We start from the raw sequence: 20,429 nt of genomic DNA, 5'->3' as shown, positions 1-20,429 counted from the left end.
AATGCAGCAGCCCAGTTTGAAAAAGACAGATGCACCCCTATGTTTCTCACAGTACTATTTACAATAGCCAAGAAATGGAAGCAACCTAAGTATCCATCAGTAGATGAATGGATAAAGAAAATGTAGTACATATACATAATGGAGTATTATTCAGCCTTAAGAAGAAAACAAATACTACCATTTGCAACAACATGGATGGAGTTAGATGGTATTATGCTCAGTGAAATAAGCCTGGCAGAAAAAGACAAATACCAAATGATTTCACTCATCTGTGGAGTATAAGAACAAAGAAAAAACTGAAGGAACAAAACTACACCAGAAACACAGAGCCCAAGAATGGACTAACAGTTACCAAAGGGAAAGGGCCTGGGGAGGATGGGTCGGAAGGCAGAGATAAGGAGGCGGCGGGGTGGAAAGAAAGGGGGCATTATGAATAGCATGTATAATGTTCGCGGTGGGCACGGGGAGGGCTCTGCAACACAGAGAAGACAAGTAGTGATTCTACAGCATCTTACTATGCTGATGGACTGTGACTGTAGTGGGGTTTGTGGGGGGGACTTGGTGATGGGGGAGTTTACTAAACATAATATTCCTCATGTAACTAGATTAATTATGCCAAAATAAAAAAATAAAAGGAAATAATGGGTATAGAGGGCTAGTACCTCAACATAATAAAGGCCATATATGACAAACCCACAGCAAACAGTATACTTAAGAGAGAGAAGCTGAAAGCTTTTCCCTTAAGATCAGAAACAATAAAAGGATGCCCCCTCTCCTCACTTCTATTCAACATAGTACTGGAGGTCCTAGCTATGGCAATCAGACCACACAAAAAAATTGAAAGCATACAGATTGGCAAGGAAGAAGTTAAATTGTCCCTGTTTGCCGATGACATAATACTGCATATAACGAACCCTAAAGAATTCACTCCAAAACTACTAGATCTAATATCTGAATTCAGCAAAGCTGTGGGATACAAAATTAATATGCAGAAATCTATGGCATTCCTATACACTAACAATGAACTAGCAGAAAGAGAAATCAGGAAAACGATTCCATTCACAGTTGCATCAAAAAGAATAAAATACCTAGGAATAAACCTATGCAAGGAAGTGAAAGACCTACACTCTGAAAACTAAAAGACACTCATGAGAGAAATTAAAGACAATACCAATAAATGGAAACATATCCCAATCTCATGGATAGAAAGAATTAATATTGTCAAAATGGCCATCCTGCCTAAAGCAATCTACAGACTCAATGCAATTCCTATGAAAATACCAACAGCATTCTTCAATGAACTAGAGAAAATCATTCTAAAATTAACATAGAACCACAAAAGACCCCAAGTAGCCAAAGCAATCCTGAAAAGGAAGAATAAACTTGGGGGATTATGGTTCCCAACTTCAACTTCTACTACAAAGCCACAGTAATCAATACAATTTCATATTGGCACAAGAACCAACCCATATACCAATGGAAAAGAGTAGAGAGCCCTGATATAAACCCAACCATATATGGTTAATGAATATATGATAAAGGAGCCATGGACAAACAATAGGGAAATGACAGCCTCTTCAACAGGTGGTGTTGGCAAAACTGGACAGCTACACGTAAGAGAATAAAACTGGATTTTTGTTTAACCCCATACACAAAAGTAAACTCGAAATGGATTGAAGACCTGAATGTAAGTCATGAAACCAAAAAACTCTTAGAAGACAACATAGGCAAACATCTCCTGAATTTAAGCATGAGAAACTTCTTCCTGAACGCATCTCTTCGAGCAAGGGAAACAAAAGCAAAAATGAACACATAGGACTACATTAAACTAAAAAGTTTCTGTACAGCAAAGGATACCATCAACAGAACAAAAAGGCATCCCACAGTATGGGAGAATATACCCAACAAGGGGTTAACATCCAAAATATATTAAGAACTTTCATGCCTCAATACCCAAAAAGCAAATAACCTGATTAAAAAATGGGCAGAGGATAAGAACAGACACTTCTCCAAAGAAGAAATTCAGATGACCAACAAACACATTAAAAGATGCTCCACTTCACTAATCATCAGGGAAATACAAATTAAAACCACAATAACATATCACCTCACACCAGTAAGGATGGCCAGCATTGAAAAGACTAACAACCATAAAGGCTGGTGAGGATGTGGAGAAAGGGGAACCCTCCTACACTGCTGGTGGGAATGTAAGCTAGTTCAACAATTGTGGAAAGCAATATGGAGGTTCCTCAAAATACTTAACATAGAAATATGATTTGACCCGGGAATAGCACTCCTTGGAATTTACCCAAAGAAAACAACTTCTCAGATTCAAAAAGACATATGCACCCCTATGTTTATTGTAGCACTTTTTATAATAGCCAAGATATAGAAGCAACCTAAGTGTCAATCAGTAGATGAATGGATAAAGAATAGGTGGTACATATACACAACGGAATACTATTCGACCATAGGAAAGAAACAAATCCTACCATTTGCAACAACATGGATGGAGCTGGAGGATATTATGCTGTGAAATAAGCCAACTGGAGAAAGACAAGTGCCAAATGGTTTCCCTCATTTGTGGTGTATAACAAGGAAGGAAAACTGAAGGAACAAAACAGCAGCAGATTCACAGACTCCAACAAGGGACTAGTGGTTACTAAAGGGGAAGGGTGTGGGAGGGCAGGTCAGGAGGGAAGGAGAAGGGGATTGAGGGGTATTATGTTTATTAGTACACATGGTGTGAGGGGTCACAGGGAAAACAGTGCAGCACAGAGAAGGCAAATAGTGACTCTGTGGCATTTTACTACACCAATGGATAGTGACTGCAATGGCGTATGGGTGGGGACATGATAATATGGGTAAATGTATTAACCACATTGTTTTTTCATGTGAAACCTTATAAGTGTATATTAATATCTGAGTAAAAAATTTTTTAAAGAAGTGAGAAGATAACAAAAAATGGGGGATATTTGCAAATCATGTATCTAATCAGGGACTTGTATCCAAAATATATAAAGAACTTCTACAACTAAATAATAAAAACAATCAGTTTAAAATTAAACTAAGAATGTGAATATACATTTCTCCAAAGAAGATATACAAATGACCAATAAACACATAAAAGATGCTTGACATAACTAGCTATCAAGGATTACATATCTAAATGAGCTGCCACTTCACACCCACTAAGAAGGCTAGAATCAAAAAGTCAGATAATTAACAGGTGTTGCCAAGGATGTGGAGAAATTAGAACCCTCATACACTGCTGATGGAATATAAAATTGTGCGGCCACTTTAGAAAACAGTCTAGCAATCCCTCAAATGATTAAACATATCATATGATGCAGCAATTTTACTCTAAGGATCTAACCAAGCAAAAGAAATGCAAACATATGTCCCAATGAAAACCAGTAATTGAATGTTTACTACTGACACTTTTTATTATAACCCAAATGTCCTTCAACTAATCAGTGGACAAATAAAACGTGGCATATCCATATAATGGAATATTGTTTCCCCCTAAAAAAATGCTAATTAATGCTACACATGAATGAACCTTGAACACACTCTGGTAAATGAAAGAAGTCAGTCACAAAAGGGCAAATATTATGTCTCCATTTATATAAAATTTTCATAATAGGCCAATCCATTGAGACAGATAGTAGATTAGTGGTTGTTTAGGACTGCGTGGATGGGTGGATAGAGAGGTCAGAGCTAAAGGGTACAGGGTTTCTTTCTGAAGTGATGAAAATGTTCATAAATTCCATTGATAGTTATACATACTTGAGAATATATTCAAACCCACTGATTTATACACTGTAAATGGGTGAATTGTGTGATATATGATTAATATCTCAATTAAAATGATTTCAGAGTATGGGTCTTTCACCTCCTTGATTAGGTTTATTCCTAGATATTTTATTCTCTTTGATGCAATTATAAATGGAACTGTTTTCCTGATCTCTCTTTCTGATAGTTTGTTGTCCATATACAGGAATGCAACAGATTTCTGGGTATTAATTTTGTATCCTGCAACTTTGCTGAATCCAATTATTTGTTCTAACAGAGTTTTGGTGGAGTCTACAGGGTTTTCTTTGTATAATACCATGTCATCTGCAAATAGTGCACCTTTAATTCTTCCTTATCAATTTGGATGACTTTTATCTATTTTTCTTCTCTGATTTCTGAGTGCGGGGGCTAGGGCCTCCAGTACTATGTTAAATAAAACTGGTGAGAGTGGACATCCTTGTCTTGTTCCTGATCTTAGAGGAAAAGCTTTCAGCTTTTCACCATTAAGCATGAAGTTAGCTGTAGGCTTGTCATATATGGCCTTTACTATGTTGAGGTATGTTTCCTCTATACCCATTTTCTTGGGAGTTTTTATCATGAATGTATGTTTTTTCAGCATCTACTGAGAGGATCATGTAGTTTTTATCCTTCTTTTTGTTAATGTGGTTTACCACATTGCTCGATTTACAAATACTGCACCATCCTTGCACCCCTGGAATAAACCCCACATGGTCATCATGGATGATTCTTTTCATGTACTTTTGAATTCAGTTTGCTGATATTTTGAGGATTTTTGCATCTATGTTAATCAGGGATATTGGTCTATAATCATCTTTTCTTTAGTGTCTTTGCCTGGTTTTGATATTAGAGTGATGCTGGCCTCATAGAATAAGTTTGGAAGTATTCTCTCCTTTTCTACCAACTATAAGACACTGATGAGAGAAATCAGAGACAAAAATAAAAGATACCCTGATGAGAGAAATTAAAGAGGCCCATGCTCATGGATAGGAAGAATTAATATTTTCAAAATGGCCACCCTGACCAAAGCAATTTACAGATTCAATGTAATACCAATCACAATGCCAAAAGCATTTTTTTAGGGTTTCTTTTATTTTCTTTTTCTTTTTTTTTATTAAGGTATCATTGAGATACACTCTTATGAAGATTTCACAAGAAAAACAATGTAGTTATTACATTCATCCTTATTATCCAGTCCTCCCCAACACCCCATTACAGTCTCTGTCCATCAGTGTAGTAAGATGCCACAGAGTCCCTGTTTGTCTTCTCTGAGCTACACTTTCTTCCCTGTGATCCCCCACACACAATGTGCACCAATCATGATACCCCACAGTCCATTCTCCTTCACTACCACTCCCCCTCATTTTTTAATTTTTTTATTTTGATATCCTTAATGCACAGTTACTTGAACAATATTATGGTTACTAGACTCCCCCTATTATCAAGTCTCCACCACATACCCCATTACAGTCACTGTCCATCAGTGTAGTAAGATGCTATAGAATCATTACTTGTCTTCTCTGTATATACTGCCTTTCCTGTGTTACCCCCCGCCCCCACTGGCTACATTATGGTGTTAATTATAATGTCCTCTTTTCCCCCTTATCCCTCCCTTCCCACCTATCCTCCCAAGTCCTTTTTCCTTTGGTTGGTAACTGTTAGTCCATTCTTCGGTTCTCTGAGTGAGTCTGCTGCTATTTTGTTCCTTCCGTTTTTTTCTTTGTTCTTACACTCCACAGATAAGTGAAATCATTTGATACTTGTCTTTCTCCACCTGGATTTCACTCAGCATAATATCCTCTAGCTCCATCCATGTTGTTGCAAATGGTAGGATTTGTTTTCTTCTTATGACTGAGTAATATTCCATTGTGTATATGTACCACATCTTCTTTATCCATTCATCTACTGATGGACACTTAGGTTGCTTCCATTCCTTGGCTATTGTAAATAGTGCTGTGATAAACAAAGGGGTGCATATGTCTTTTTCAAACTGGGCTCCTGAATTCTTAGCATAGAAGTGGAATTCCTGAGTCAAATGCTATTTCTATTATTAGTTTTCTGAGGAACCTCCATGTTGCTTTCCACAATGGTTGAACTAGTTTGCATTCCCACCAGCAGTGTAGGGAATGCACATCCCTTTTCTCCACATCCTTGCCAACATTTGTTTTTGTTTGTCTTTTGGATGTTAGCTATCCTAACTGGTGTGAAGTGATATCGCATTGTGGTTTTAATTTGCATTTCTCTGATGATTAGCAATGTGGAGCATCTTTTCATGTGCCTGTTGGCCATCTGAATTTCTTCTTTGGAGAACTGTCTGTTCAGCTCCTCTGCCCATTTTTTAGTTGGCTTATTTGGTTTTTGTTTGTTGAGGTGTGTGAGCTCTTTATAATTTGGATGTCAACCCATTATCGGATATGTCATTTATGAATATATTCTCCCATACTGTAGGATATCTTTTTGTTCTACTGATGGTGTCCTTTGGTATACAGGAGATTTTTAGTTTGATATAGTCCCACTTGTTCATTTTTTGCTTTTGTTTCCCTTGTCCAGAGATATGTTCATGAAGAAGTTGCTCAAGTTTATGTCCAAGAGATTTTTGCCTATATTTTTATAAGAGTTTTATGATTTCATGACTTACATTCAGGTCTTTGATCCATTTTGAGTTTACTTTTGTGTATGGGGTGAGACAATAATCCAGTTTCATTTTCTTACATGTAGCTGTCCAGTTTTGCCAACACCAGCTGTTGAAGAGGCTGTCATTTCCCCATTGTATATCCATGGCTCCTTTACCATATATTTTTTGACCATATATATGCTTGGGTTTGTATCTGGGCTCCCTATTCTGTTCCACTGGTCTATGGGTCTGTTCGCCATCCCTCCCCTTTTGTAACCACTAGTTCCTTCTTGGAGTCTGTAAGTCTGCTGCTATTTTGTTCCTTCAGTTTGCTTTGTTATTATACTCCACAAATAAGGGAAATCATTTCATACTTGTCTTTCTCTGCCTGACTTATTTCACTGAGCATAATACCCTCTAGTTCCATCCATGTTGTTGCAAATGGTAGGATTTGTTTCTTTCTTATGGCTGAATAGTATTCCATCATGTATATTTACCACAAGCATTCATCTACTGATGGACACTTAGGTTGCTTCTATATCTTAGTTATTGTAAAATGTGCTGTGAAAACATAGGTGTGCATATGTCTTTTTGAATCAGAAATATTGTTTTCTTTTGGTAAATTCCTAGGAGTGGAATTCCCTGGTGAAATGGTATTTCCACTTTTAGTTTTTTGAGGAAACTCCATATTGCTTTCCATAATGGTTGAACTAGTTCCTACCAGCAGTGTAGGGAGGGTTCCCCTTTCTCTGCATTCTCACCAGCATTTGTTGTTCCTAGTCTTTTATGTTTGCCATCCTAACTGGTGTGAGGTGATATCTCATTGTGGTTTTAATTTGCATTTCTCCGATGATTACCAATGTGGAGCATCTTTTCATGTGCTTGTTGGCCATCAGAATGTTTTCTTTGGAGAAGGGTCTGTTCATATCCTCCACCCATTTTTTAATAGGGTTATTTGCTTTTTGGGTGCTCAACAGCATTTTTCAATGAACTAGAACAAATAATCTTAAAATTCATATGGAATCACAAAAGACCCTGGATAGCCAAAGCAATCCTCAGAAAGAAGTACAAAGCAGGAGTTAGTACACTCCCTGACATCAAGCTATACTACAAAGCTACAGTAATCAAAACAGTATGGTACAGCAAAGGACACCATCAGCATAACAAAAAGGCATCTGTTGACAAGGATGAGGGGAAATGGGAACCCTCCTACATTGTTGGCAGGAATGTAAATTGGTGCAACCACTGAGGAAAGCAGTATGGACATTCCTCAAAAAACTAGAACTAGAAGTACCATTTGACCCAATAATTCTACTTCTAGGAATTTACTCAAAGAAAACAAAATCCCTGATTTCAAAAGATATATGCACCCCTGTGTTTACACCTGCACTGTTTGCAACAGTCAAGATATGGAAGCAACCTAAGTGTCCATCAGTACATGAATGGATAAAGAAAATATAGTACATATATACAATGGAATATTATTCAGTCACAGAAGAGAAAGAAATTCTGCCATTTGCATGGATGGACCTAGAGGGTATTATTCTATATGAAATAAGTCAGCCAGAGAAAGACAAATACCATAAGATTTCACTTATTAGTAGAATCTAAAAATAAAACAAAGTGAACAGAACAGCAGTAGACTCAGACACTGACAAGTGACTGGTGGTTACCATGGTGGAGGGGTTGGTAGATGGGTAGGATGGGTGAAGGGGATAAAGAGGCACAAAAATTCTCAATTATAATGTAAGTTGGCCACAAGAATGGAAGTGCAGCATGGAGAATATACTCAATGGTTCTGTAACATCTTTCTATGTTGACAGATAGTAACTGCATTAGTTGGGGTGAAGATTTAAGATGTATATAACTGTTGAACCACTGTGTTGTATACTTGAAACCAATATAATATTATATATCGAATATCAACTACACTTCAATAAAAAAAAGAAAGAAAGACACTTGCATTTATTTGGTTATCTTATTATGACAAAGGGAACCCTACAAAGCAGTGAGGAAAAGGTAAATTCCAAAAAATAGTGCAGGTTTGATTAGATATCCATATAATGAAAGAAATTAATCTTGACCCCTACTTTATACTTAACCCAAAAACTAATGACAGATGGAGCAGAGTTCTAAATGTGAGAGGTTAAAAGGTAAAGCTTCTAGCAGGTAATATAGAAATTTATCTTCATGACCTTGGGTAGGCAAAAACCTCTTCACCAGGAAATAAAAAGGCACTAACCATAAAGGAAAAGATCAATAAACTGAGCTAGATTAAAATTAAAGACTGAAACAGCATGTGACAAAGGAGGAGAAAATACCTGTGATGAATATATATGACAAAGAACTCACTTTCAGAATATACAGAGAGCTCACAAAATGAACAACAATAAACGCTTGAACAGTCACTTATAGGAAAAGACACCCAAATGACCAATAAGCATATGAAAAGGTATGCAACCACATCACTGAGCAAAAAAATACAAATTAAAACCATGGAATATCTAAAATTCTAAAAAGAGTGACAAACACATGTTGAAAAGGGTTAAAACTTACTTCAAGAGCTCGTAATTCTTCTCATTTAACCTTACAGCATTTTCTCTCCAAAATTTCTCAGATTTGTGCACAGGACTCCATTCCAATCTTCCAGATTTAAGTTCTGAACTATATTCATCAAATGAGCTATAAAATATTTTTAGGAATTCAGTTTAGAAGAATCTGAGAATTACTCCAAAATTAAGTAAAATATAAAACGTCTTCACTAATCAATTATACATCAATAGAAAAATCATTCTTCACTGATGGCTTAAATACAAAATCAGACCATTCTTTGTACATGAACAAACTACCACTAAACAAAGTTTAACCAGCTTAAATAATATTTAATAAATACTGTGAAATTTATTCAGGGTACTGGACCCTATCTTTCTATCAAATTTGAAAACTCATCGTGAGATAGTAAAAGGAGCACTTGCATTCAAAATCCTTACCCTAATATATACATTAGTGTATACACTAATTACCAGGTAAAATATCTCATAATCTAGCAGTTTCTACCATGCCACTTAAAGTATTTTATTTGCCAGACTCCTAGACACATTAATGTAAGTTTATGTAAAAGCATATTACTTTAAAATAAAATAATTCTAATATTATTATACTATAAACATCATAAACTATGGTATTGTATTACAAAAACACACATATCAGTATAAAATTTTACAATATAATTACCAGGAATGTAGAGGTAATTTATTAACTGAATTAACCCATTATAGATTAATTAAAAACAAAACCTCTATGTACATAACAAACTGCAGTGCACTTTAATTCAAAAATCATTCACTATGTATCACACAATATAATTATAAAAAACTTCATCATGTAAAATATGTTTAATGTGGTTAGCCAGTGACAGGATATACCTGGGTATTCTTTCAAGCAAAAAACATTTTTAAAAGAAGCCATTTAAATACTGACTGGTACTTCAGTATAACCAGGATTTACTAGTTAAGTTAATCAGACTGTCCTGTTGAATAAAGTACTGATTTATTTTAATGTAAGGCCACTCAGTGTAAGAAGTGAACTAGTATTGTTTGACTTTAATAACCTGAACTTGTAGTAGCAGAAACAGAGAGAAATCTCTTTCAGTTGCATCCATCACCCTGTTAGCTTTATGGAATAGCAATATTTTTCAAATTACCAAATTCAACATGAAAAATCACTAATAACTGGCTAACATGAATCAAATAATTTATAAAGCTAAGTATCACTAATCTTATTTATTTTTTAAAAAGGTCTTAAATCATAAACTGATAATAAATTTTTTTAAATAAGTATAATAAAGTAAGATTCATAAAAATTGCAAGCTTATTACTGGCTTATTATATTATAATCAATTTATTCATATTTGAAAGTACAGAAAGACAGAGAACTCTTTCCTCTACAAAACTATCATTACAAACCACTGATATGGGTAATACCTCCTATCTCTATAAGAGCTTTTGGGACTTGGAATTACCAGCTGCACTGAATTATCTGGCACATACCTTTCCTGAAGGGTATACTACACTGAAGACATTTGCTGGACACTTGAACCCTCAGAGCAAATCCTACAAGGTTAGAATTTGTATTGCTATTTTTACAAAAAGGAAAACTGAGATTTAAAAAGTCAAGAAGCTTGTTCAAGGCCATATATAGAGAAAGTTGCCAAACAATTCAAACTGGAGTCAGCCTGGCTCTAATTAAATCCACCTACAGAGAAAGATCTATTTCTGTTTAGAAACATCTAAAGAGTATTTCTGTTAAAAAAAATTTTTTGAAATGAAGAATATTGGGTAAACAGGAAAGATCATAAAAATATTATTAAACAAAAAAGAACAAGGTCCAGAAAACATGGAAGAACCCCATTTGTGTGTGTGTGTGCATGTGTGTGTACACATGTGCATGTGCACACAAAGGCTGGGGTAGCAAGATGAGGAGGTTTTACTGGAAGCAAAAACAAGAAACTAGGGGCTGGGAGGGACTAGGGACTAGGTGGAAGTGGTGTGGAGTACCTTCTAAACTGTGTAAGGGTCTCTTTTTTTCTTTTTTACTACATGTACATCATTTGCATAAATTTTAATCTAAAAAATAACTGATACCAATAGAAGCTTCAAAAAAAAGGAAAGAAATTACTCTTTCCATATATGGGCAAACCTCCTCCACAAATTAACAACCATCGCTGTTTAAAAAGATTCTAAACTAGGGGATATTCTCAAGGGTTCCTAGGTGAGGCCAACATCTTGGGAGAGTACAGCAAATCAGATTTTAGACAACGGAGAAGAGATAACATATAGCTCTGACCATTTGTTGCCATAGTGATAAGCCATTTTTTTCCATATCCCCAAAATTTTAATAGAAGACATAGTATTTTAGTGAAACCTTTTGAGTTCTTAGTAACAAATTTAGATTTTCTTAAAATACTAGGCAAGTCAAACACAACCCAATATATCCAGCCTGTGAAAGTTATAAAGAATAACATACCTAAGATCCTGGACACTCTCACCAAGTTTTTCCAAAAGAAATTTTATATCTTCACTTATATCTTCATCATCGTACTTCTGCTGCTCCAAGTTCTCCAACTGTTTCAGAACTTTGCACTGAATCATAGCCAGAGCATATTCTTGGCGAGTTTCTCTTTCAGTTGAGTTTTCTAAAAAGTTCTGGGTTAGACAAAGACATAGTAAGAAACTATATAATTTATCAAGACATGTTCGCAGATGTCTGCACTTTCTTTTATACTCTATTCTCCTCTATCCTCAGGTTAACCATCACCTTTAAGTGGATGATTAAATCACAAATCCTTACTCCTTTCCTGAGCATCTGTCCTATATCAAAGTATACTTCTGATTTCCTTGCTTACTTACTGGCTTCCCAGATATTTTAAATTTTTGTCCAAGACAAGCCTCAACACCCTGAACAGGTTCAGAATTAAATCCCTCACAGTCCTTTCTCACAGTCCTGGCAGCCTTAAGAAAGAACAAAAAAGCTGGCAGTATCACATTTTCTGATTTCAAACTAAACTACAAAGGGAGAGTAATCAAAATGGTATAGAACTGGCATAAAATACACCAATGAAACAGAATACAGAGCCCAGATAGAAATCTCCATATATACAGTGAACTAATGTCTGACAAGGGAGCCAAAAATATTCAATGGGGAAAGGAAAGTCTTGTCCATATATGGCATTAGGAAAACTGGATAACCATGTACAGAAAAATAAAATTCGACCCTTACCTGACACTGCTCACAAAAATTAACTCAAATTGCATTAATAAACATAAGACCTGAAACCTAGAAAAAAAGATAGCAGAAAACCTCCACTCCTTGACATTAGTCTCATCAGTGAATTTTTTGGTATGACACCAAAAGCACAGGCAACAAAAGCAAAAATCAAAAAGTGGAGATGGATTCAAGATGGTGGCATGAGAAGTGAGACAGAGAACTCGTCCCAAAACCACATATTGTAAGAAAATATACTTAATACAACTAACTCTAAAACAGCAACAAGAAAAAAGGCTGCACCAGACTGCAAACAGACCTCACAAACAGAGCAGACCTCATGAAGCTCGGTAACCTATGAAATCCTTAATCCTGTGGGACCCAAGCCATTCCCCCACCCCAGCTCACCAGCGGGAGGAAGAGAAATGGAACAGGTAGGGGGAGGAAGCCTAGAACTGCTGAACTTCCAAACTTCTAGTCCTGGAGGTCTGCTTTGGAGCACAAAGCTGTACTGTGTGGTGCTCTGGAGATTGGTAGGGTTGGGGAGCTGGGACAGGTGGAGTGTTTGAGAGATTGAGATAAAGGAAAGGCAGGCTGTCTAAGAGGCTTCCTAGCAGAGGGAGGGCTACTGAAGGGGCAGGATTTACACGGAGCTTGCTGCACAGGAGAAGGGAGAGCTGGACAAGGTTGTTTGGGAGTACTCTGCCCAGCAGGTTGGGAACTTTGAGGAGCTTCAGGCACTCCACCCCCTGGTTGGCTACTCAGCTCCGAGGCCCCCCACTGCATGCAGCCTGTTGACCTTCCTCCTAGCCTACCAGCACCTGCTTGTAAACCTGGAGTCACTGCATTGGCATCAGGCCAGCCAGAGGGAGAGCCCGCCTACAAAAGCTAGAGATGCAAAGAACAGAGGCTTATACAGGTGTGCTCGGCCCACTGGCTCTGACACTGGAGACAGGCACTGCAGCTGGGAAACAGGTAAAAGCTCTTTCCTCCCACCAGGCATCAGTGCCGCTCCCCTACTACCCCTAACCTCACTCTAGGGGCTGAGGAGCTCCAGAGACTGGAGCCGCTGGGCACTAAAGGGCACCACACAGAAATATGAAACATCAAAAGAACATGGTTCAGACCAAAATCTCACAAACCCCAGAAAAAGGGCCAAATGAAAATGAAACTGAACTCACCAATCTTCCCAAAAGAGAGTTAGGAGGAAAAATGATAAACATGCATACAGAGGTACAGAAAAATATTCAAGAACTCAGGAATGAATTTAAGACAGAAATTCAATCATTAAGAAATTCCATATCTGAAATGAAACATACAATGGAGGTAATTAAGCAATTAGATATAGTAGAAGAGACCATAAATGGAATAGAAATTAGAGAAGAGGAATACAAAGAAGCTGAGGCACAGAGAGAGAAAAGAACCTCTAACAATGAAAGAATATTGAGAGAACTGTGTGACCAATCCAAAGGGAATATTCGTGTTATAGGGGTACCAGAAGAAGAAGAAGAGAGAAAAAGGGGTAGAAAGTGTCATTGAGGAGGTAATTGCTGAAAACTTCTCCAGTCTGGGAAAGAAGATAGTCTCTCAAGCCATGGAGGTGCACAGATCACCCAACACAAGGGACCCAAGGAGGACAACATTAAGACATATAATAATTAAAATGGAAAAGATCAAGGAAAAAGACAGATATTTAAAGACAGTTAGACAGAGAAAAAATATCATATGCAAACATAAAGCCATCAGGCTATCATCAGATATCTCAACAGAAACCTTACAGGCCAGAAGGGAGTGCATTGATATATTTCCTGCAATGAAGTAGAAGGGCATTGAAATAAGATTATCATTTAAATTTGAAGGAGGGATTAAACAATTTTCAGATAAGCAAAAGCTGAGAGAACTTACCTCCAACAAACCAGCTCTACAGTGCATTTTGGAGAGACTTCTATAGATGGAAGTATTCTGAAGCTAAATAGATGTCACCCAAGGGATAGACAAAGAGTATTCATAACATAAAAAGAATGGGAAGAGGAAGAAAAAGAAAAAGGAGGAAAAGAAATAAAAGAACCTTTAGGTTGTATTTGTAATAGCATAGGAAGTGAGTTAAATTTGACAAATAGTAAGGGAATTACCCTTGAAACTTTGGTAACTACGAATCTAAAGCCTGCGATGGCAATAAGAATATACTTATCGATAATCACCCTAAATGCACACGGCCTGAATGCACCAATCAAAAGACACAGAGTCACTGAATGGATAAAAAAAATAAGACATGTCTATACACTGCCTAAATGAGATACCCAAAGACATACACAGACTGAAAGTAAAGGGATGGAAAAAGATATTTCACGCAACTAATAGGGAGAAAAAAGCAGGAGTTGCAGTACTTGTATCAGACAAAATAGACTTCAAAACAAAGAAAGTCACAAGAGACAAAGAAGAACATTACATAATGATAAAGGGGTCAGTCCAACAAAGGATAAAACTATTATAAATATCTGTGCACCCAACACAGGATCACCTACATATGTGAAACAACTACTAAGAGAATTAAAGGGGAAATAGAATGTTATGCATTCATTTTAGGAGACTTCAACACACCACACACTCCAAGAACAGATCAACCAGACAGAAAATAAGTAAAGAGACAAGAGGCACTGAACAATGTATGAGAAGAGATGGACCTAACAGACATCTACAGAACACTCCATCCAAAAGCAATAGGATATACATTCTTCTCAAATGCACATGAAACATTTTCAAGAATAGACGATATACTGGGCCAGAAAAGAACCTCAGTAAATTCAAAAAGATTGAAATTAAACCAACCATATTCTCAGATCACAAAGGTTTGAAACTAAAAAAAAAAATTACTCAAAAAAAAAGGAAAAAGCACACAAAAACATGGAGGCTTAATAACATGTTCCTAAATAACCAATGGATCAATGACCAAATGAAAACAGAGATCAAGCAATATATGGAGAAAAATGACAATAATTGAACACCACAAAATCTGTGGGACGCAGCAAAGGCAGAGCTAAAAGGGAAATACATTGCAATACAGGCCTACCTCAGGAAAGAAGAACAATCCCAAATGAACAGTCTAAACTCACAATTAATGAAACTAGAAAAGGAAGAACAAATGAGGCCCAAAGTCAGTAGAAGGAGGGACATAATAAAGATTAGAGCAGAAATACATAAAATTGAGAAGAATAAAATAATAGAAAGAATAAATGAAATCAGGAGCTGGTTCTTTGAAGAAATAAACAAAATCGATTAACCCCTAGCCAGACTTATCAAGAAAAAAAGAGAGTCTACACACATTAACAGAATCAGAAATGACAGAGGAAAAATCACTACAGACACCACAGAAATACAAAGAATTATGAGAGAATACTACAAAAAATAATATGGTATCAAACTGCATAACCAAGAAGAAATGGACAACTTCTAGAAAAATACAACCTTCCAAGGCTGACCCAGCAAGAAACAGAAAATCTGAATAGACCAATTACCAGCAAAGAAATTGAACTGGAAATCAAAAAACTAACCTAAGAACAAAAACCCTAGACCACATGGTTTTACTGCTGAATTTTATGAAACATTTAGTGAAGATATAATACCCATCCTACTTAAAGTTTTCCAAAAAGTAGAAGAGGAGGGACTATTCCCAAACTCATTCTATGAGGCCAACATCACCCTAATACCAAAACCAGGCAAAGACACCACAAAAAAAGAAAATTACAGACCAATATCCCCGATGAATATAGATATAAAAATACTCAACAAAATATTAGCAAGCCAAATTCAAAAATATATCAAAAAGATCATCCATCATGATCAAGTGGGATACATCCCAGAGATGCAAGGATGGCACAACATACAAAAATCCATCAACATCATCCACTACATCAACAAAAAGAAGGACAAACAAAAACCACATGATCATCTTCATAGATGCTGAAAAAGCATTTGACAAAATTCAACATCCATTCCTGATAAAAACTCACAACAAAATGGGTATAAGGGCAAGTACCTCAACATAATAAAGGCCATATATGACAAACACAGAGCCAACATTATACTTAACAGTGAGAAGCTGAAAGCTTTTCCTTTAAGATTGGGAGCAAGTCAAGGATGCCCATTCTCCCAACTTTTATTCAGCATAGCTCTGGAGGTCCTGGCCACAGAAATCAGACAACACAAAGAAATAAAAGGTATCCATATAGGCAAGGAAGAAGTCAAACTGTCCTGGTTTGCAGATGACATGATATTGTACATAAAAAATCCTAAAGAATCCACTCCAAAACTACTAGATCTAACATCTGAATTCAGTAAAGTTGCTGGATACAAAATTAATTCACGGAAATCTGTTGCATTCTTATACACTAATGATGAACTAGCAAAAAGAGAAATCAGGAAAACAATTCCATCAAAAAGAATAAAATACCTAGGAATAAACCTAACCAATGAAGTGAAAGACTTATACTCTGAAATCTACAAGACACTCATAAGAGAAATTAAAGAAGAAACCAATAAATGGAAACACACCCTGTGCTCATGTATAGGAAGAATTAATATTGTCAAAATGGCCATCCTGCCTAAAGAAATCTATAGATTCAATGCAATACCTATCAAAATACCAAGCAAATAGTTCTAAAATTCATATGGAACGACAAAAGACCCCAAATTGCCAAAACAATCCTGAAAAGGAAGAATAAAGTGGGGGCAATTAAGCTCCCTGACTTCAAGCTCTACTACAAAGCCACAGTAATCAAGACAATTTGGTACTGGCACAAGAACAGACCCATAAACGAATGGAACAGACTAGAGAGCCCAGAGATAAACCCAAGCATATATGGTCAATTAATATATGATAAAGGAGACAGGACATACAATGGGGAAATGACAGCCTCTTCAACAGCTGGTGTATGCAAACCTAGAGAGCTACATGTAAGAGAATGAAACTGGATGATTGTCTCACTCCATACACAAAAGTAAACTCAAAATGGATCAAAGACCTGAATGTAAGTCATGAAACCATAAAACTCTTTGAAAAAAATTTAGGCAAAAATCTCTTGGACATAAACACGAGCAACTTTCTCATGAACATATCTCACAGTGCAATGGAAACAAAAGCAAAAATGAACAAGTGGGATTATATTAACCTAAAAAGCTTATGTACAGCAAAGGATACCATCAGTAGGACAAAAAGACATCCTACAGTATGGGAGAATATATTCATAAATGACAGATCCGATAACGGGTTGACATCCAAATTATATAAAGAGCTCATGCACCTCAACAAACAAAAAGCAAATAAGCCAATTAAAAAATGGGCAGAGGATCTGAACAGACACTTCCCAAAGAAGAAATTCCAATGGCCAACAGACACATGAAAAGATGCTCCACATCGCTAATCATCAGAGAAATGCAAATTAAAACCACAATGAGAAATCACTTCACACCAGTTAGGATCACCAACATTTCAAAAGACAAACAACAATGCTGGCGAGGGTGTGGAGAAAGGGAAACCCTCCTACACTGCTGGTGGGAATGTAAACTAGTTCAACCATTGTGGAAAGCAATATAAAGGTTCCTCAGAAAACTCAAAATAGAAATACCATTTGACTCAGGAATTCCACTTCTAGGAATTGACACTAAGAATGCAACAGCCCAGTTTGAAAAAGACATATGCACCCCTATGTTTATTGTAGCACTATTTACTATAGCCAAGATATGGAAGCAACCTAAGTGTCCATCAGTAGGTGAATTGATAAAGAAGATATGGTATATATACACAATGGAATATTTTTCAGCCATAAAAAGAAAACAAATCCTACCATTTCCAACAACATGGATGGAGCTGGAGGGTATTATGCTGAGTGAAATAATCCAGCTGGAGAAAGAGAAGTATCAAATGATTTCACTTATCTGTGGAGTATAAGAACAAGGAAGAAACCGAAGGAACTAAACAGCAGCAGACTCACAGAACCTAAGAATGGACTAACAGCTACCAAAGGGAAAGGAATGGGGAGGATGAATGGGAAGGGAGGAATAAGGGGAAAAAAGGGGCATTCTGTTTAGCACACATAATGTGGTGGGGTGGGGGGGACATGGGAAGGCAGTATAACACAGAGAAGAGAAGTAATGATTCTATAGCATCTGAGTATGCTGATGAACAGTGACTGTAATGGGGTATGTGATAGGGACTTGATAACAGAGGGAGTCTAGTAACCGTTATGTTGTTCATGTAACTTTACATTAACAATACCAAAATAAAAAATAAAAATCAACAAATGAAGTATATCAAACTAAAAAAAAGTCTGCAGAGAAAAAGAAAGAATAAACAAAACAAATGGTATCCTACAGAATGGGAGAAAATATTTGGAAATCATGTACCTGATAAGAGGTTAATATCCAAAATATATAAAACATATAACTCACTAACATAAAAACAAGCCAATTAAAATATGGGCAAAGGATTACAATCTGAAGTCACACAAACAGCTAACAGGTACATGAAAATATGCTCAACATCACTAATTGCCAGGGAAATGCAAATCAAACCACAGTGAAATATCACCTTACACCTGTTAGGATGGCTATTCTCAAAAAATAAAAGATAACTGTTGGTGAGGATGTGGAGAAAAGGGAACATTTTTACACTGCTGATGGGAATGTGAACTGGTGCAGCCATTATGGAAAACAGTATGGAGGTTCCTCAAAAAATTAAATACAGAAATTGTGTATGATCCATCCATTCCACTTCTGGATATTTGTGAAAAAGAAATGAAAACAGGATATCAAGGAGATATCTACACTCCCATGTTTACTGCAGCATTATATATAACAGATAAGATATGGAAAAACCTTAGTGTTCATTGAGGGATGAATGTATTAAGAAAATGGGGTGTATATATGCACAATATATATTACTCAGCCTTAAAAAAGAATGAAATTTTGCTATTTACAAATGGATGGACCTTCAAGGCATTATGCTAAGTGAAATAAGTCAGATAAAGACAAATACTGTATGATCTCACTTACATGTGGAACCTAAAAGAAAAAAAATTTTAATTAAAAAAAAAAAGATCATATAATACAGAGAACAGACTGGTGTTTGCCAGACGCAGGAGTCAGGGGTGGGCAAATGGATAAAAGGAATCAAAAGGTACAAACTTCCAGTTATAAAATAAAAAGTCCTGGGAATGTTGTGTGCAACATGGTGACTACAGCTAGTAATACTGCATTGCATACTTGAAAGTTGCCAAGATATCTTGAAAGTTTTCATCACAAGAAAAAAAATGTTTTTAAGATTTTTAAGTGTGGTGATGAGTGTTAGCTAGACTTACTGTGGTGATCATTTCATAATACATACAAACACTGAATTATTATGTTTTATGCCTAAAAACTAATAAAAACATCAATTATTTCTCAACTTTAAGAAAAGAATAAAGGTAAACTAAAACTATTTGAAAAATAAGACAGTGACCAGCAGACATATAGTAGAAGATACGCTAAAGCACAGGTTGATAAACTTTTACCAGAAATGGGCAAATAGAAATTATTTTGGACTTTGAGGTCTTTATCATAGCTATTCAATTCTGCCACTATAGTGCTAAAGCAGCTACACAAAATACATATAACAAATAAACACAGTAGTGCTCCAACAAAGCTGTATTCACAAAAACAGGTGGTGGGCCAGATGTGACCCATGAGTTACTATAGTTCGCTGACCACTGGACTAAAGAAAATTGTGCAGATGATCTGAAATGATACCACCAAATGGAAAGCACTGAATCTTCAGGAAAGATATGGTACATAGTTGGATAAATACAACAAGACTATTTTCTCCTCTTCACTTCCACAATATAAATAAGGCTGTTTAAAAATTAAAACACTGTATTATATGGTTTGTAACGTATGCAGATATAATAAAATGGCAACTATCACATAAAAAACGTGGAACAGACCTACACGGTTACAAGTTTTTACATTTTATGTAAGATAGTACAATATCAAGGATAATGAAAAAAGCTAAGGATGTATATACTGTGACAACAAAACAAGCTCTAAGAGATAAAACAAAATAAGGTACAGTTTAAAAAATCAGTAGAAAAATTAAAATGAAACTCTGAAAAAGTATTCAATTAACCAAAGAGAAGGTAGGAATCAAAGACAGAAGAACAAAAACTAGGTAAGACAAACAGAAACAAATAGCAAATGGTAAACCGAA

The 20,429-nt window shown here is 36.1% G+C and overlaps 1 protein-coding gene across 7 annotated transcripts in view; it reads right to left on the bottom strand.

Moving 5' to 3' along the window:
* Nucleotides 1-20,429, bottom strand: part of ATP6V1H (ATPase H+ transporting V1 subunit H) — a 165,072-nt gene that overhangs the window by 68,264 nt on the left and 76,379 nt on the right. For all 7 annotated transcript variants that reach the window (XM_037020810.2, XM_073229513.1, XM_073229512.1 and 4 more), the window contains 2 exons: nt 11,453-11,631; nt 8,984-9,109 (listed from right to left, as the gene is read on the bottom strand). In XM_037020810.2, coding sequence (XP_036876705.1) covers nt 8,984-9,109; nt 11,453-11,631 — 305 coding nt within the window. The remainder of the gene's footprint in view (nt 1-8,983; nt 9,110-11,452; nt 11,632-20,429) is intronic.

The sequence above is a fragment of the Manis javanica genome, chromosome 2 (assembly GCF_040802235.1).
Source record: "Manis javanica isolate MJ-LG chromosome 2, MJ_LKY, whole genome shotgun sequence".
In the NCBI taxonomy this organism is placed as follows: domain Eukaryota; kingdom Metazoa; phylum Chordata; class Mammalia; order Pholidota; family Manidae; genus Manis; species Manis javanica.
Note: the sequence above shows the minus strand (reverse complement) of the source record. Positions and strands in the feature narration are given on the sequence as shown.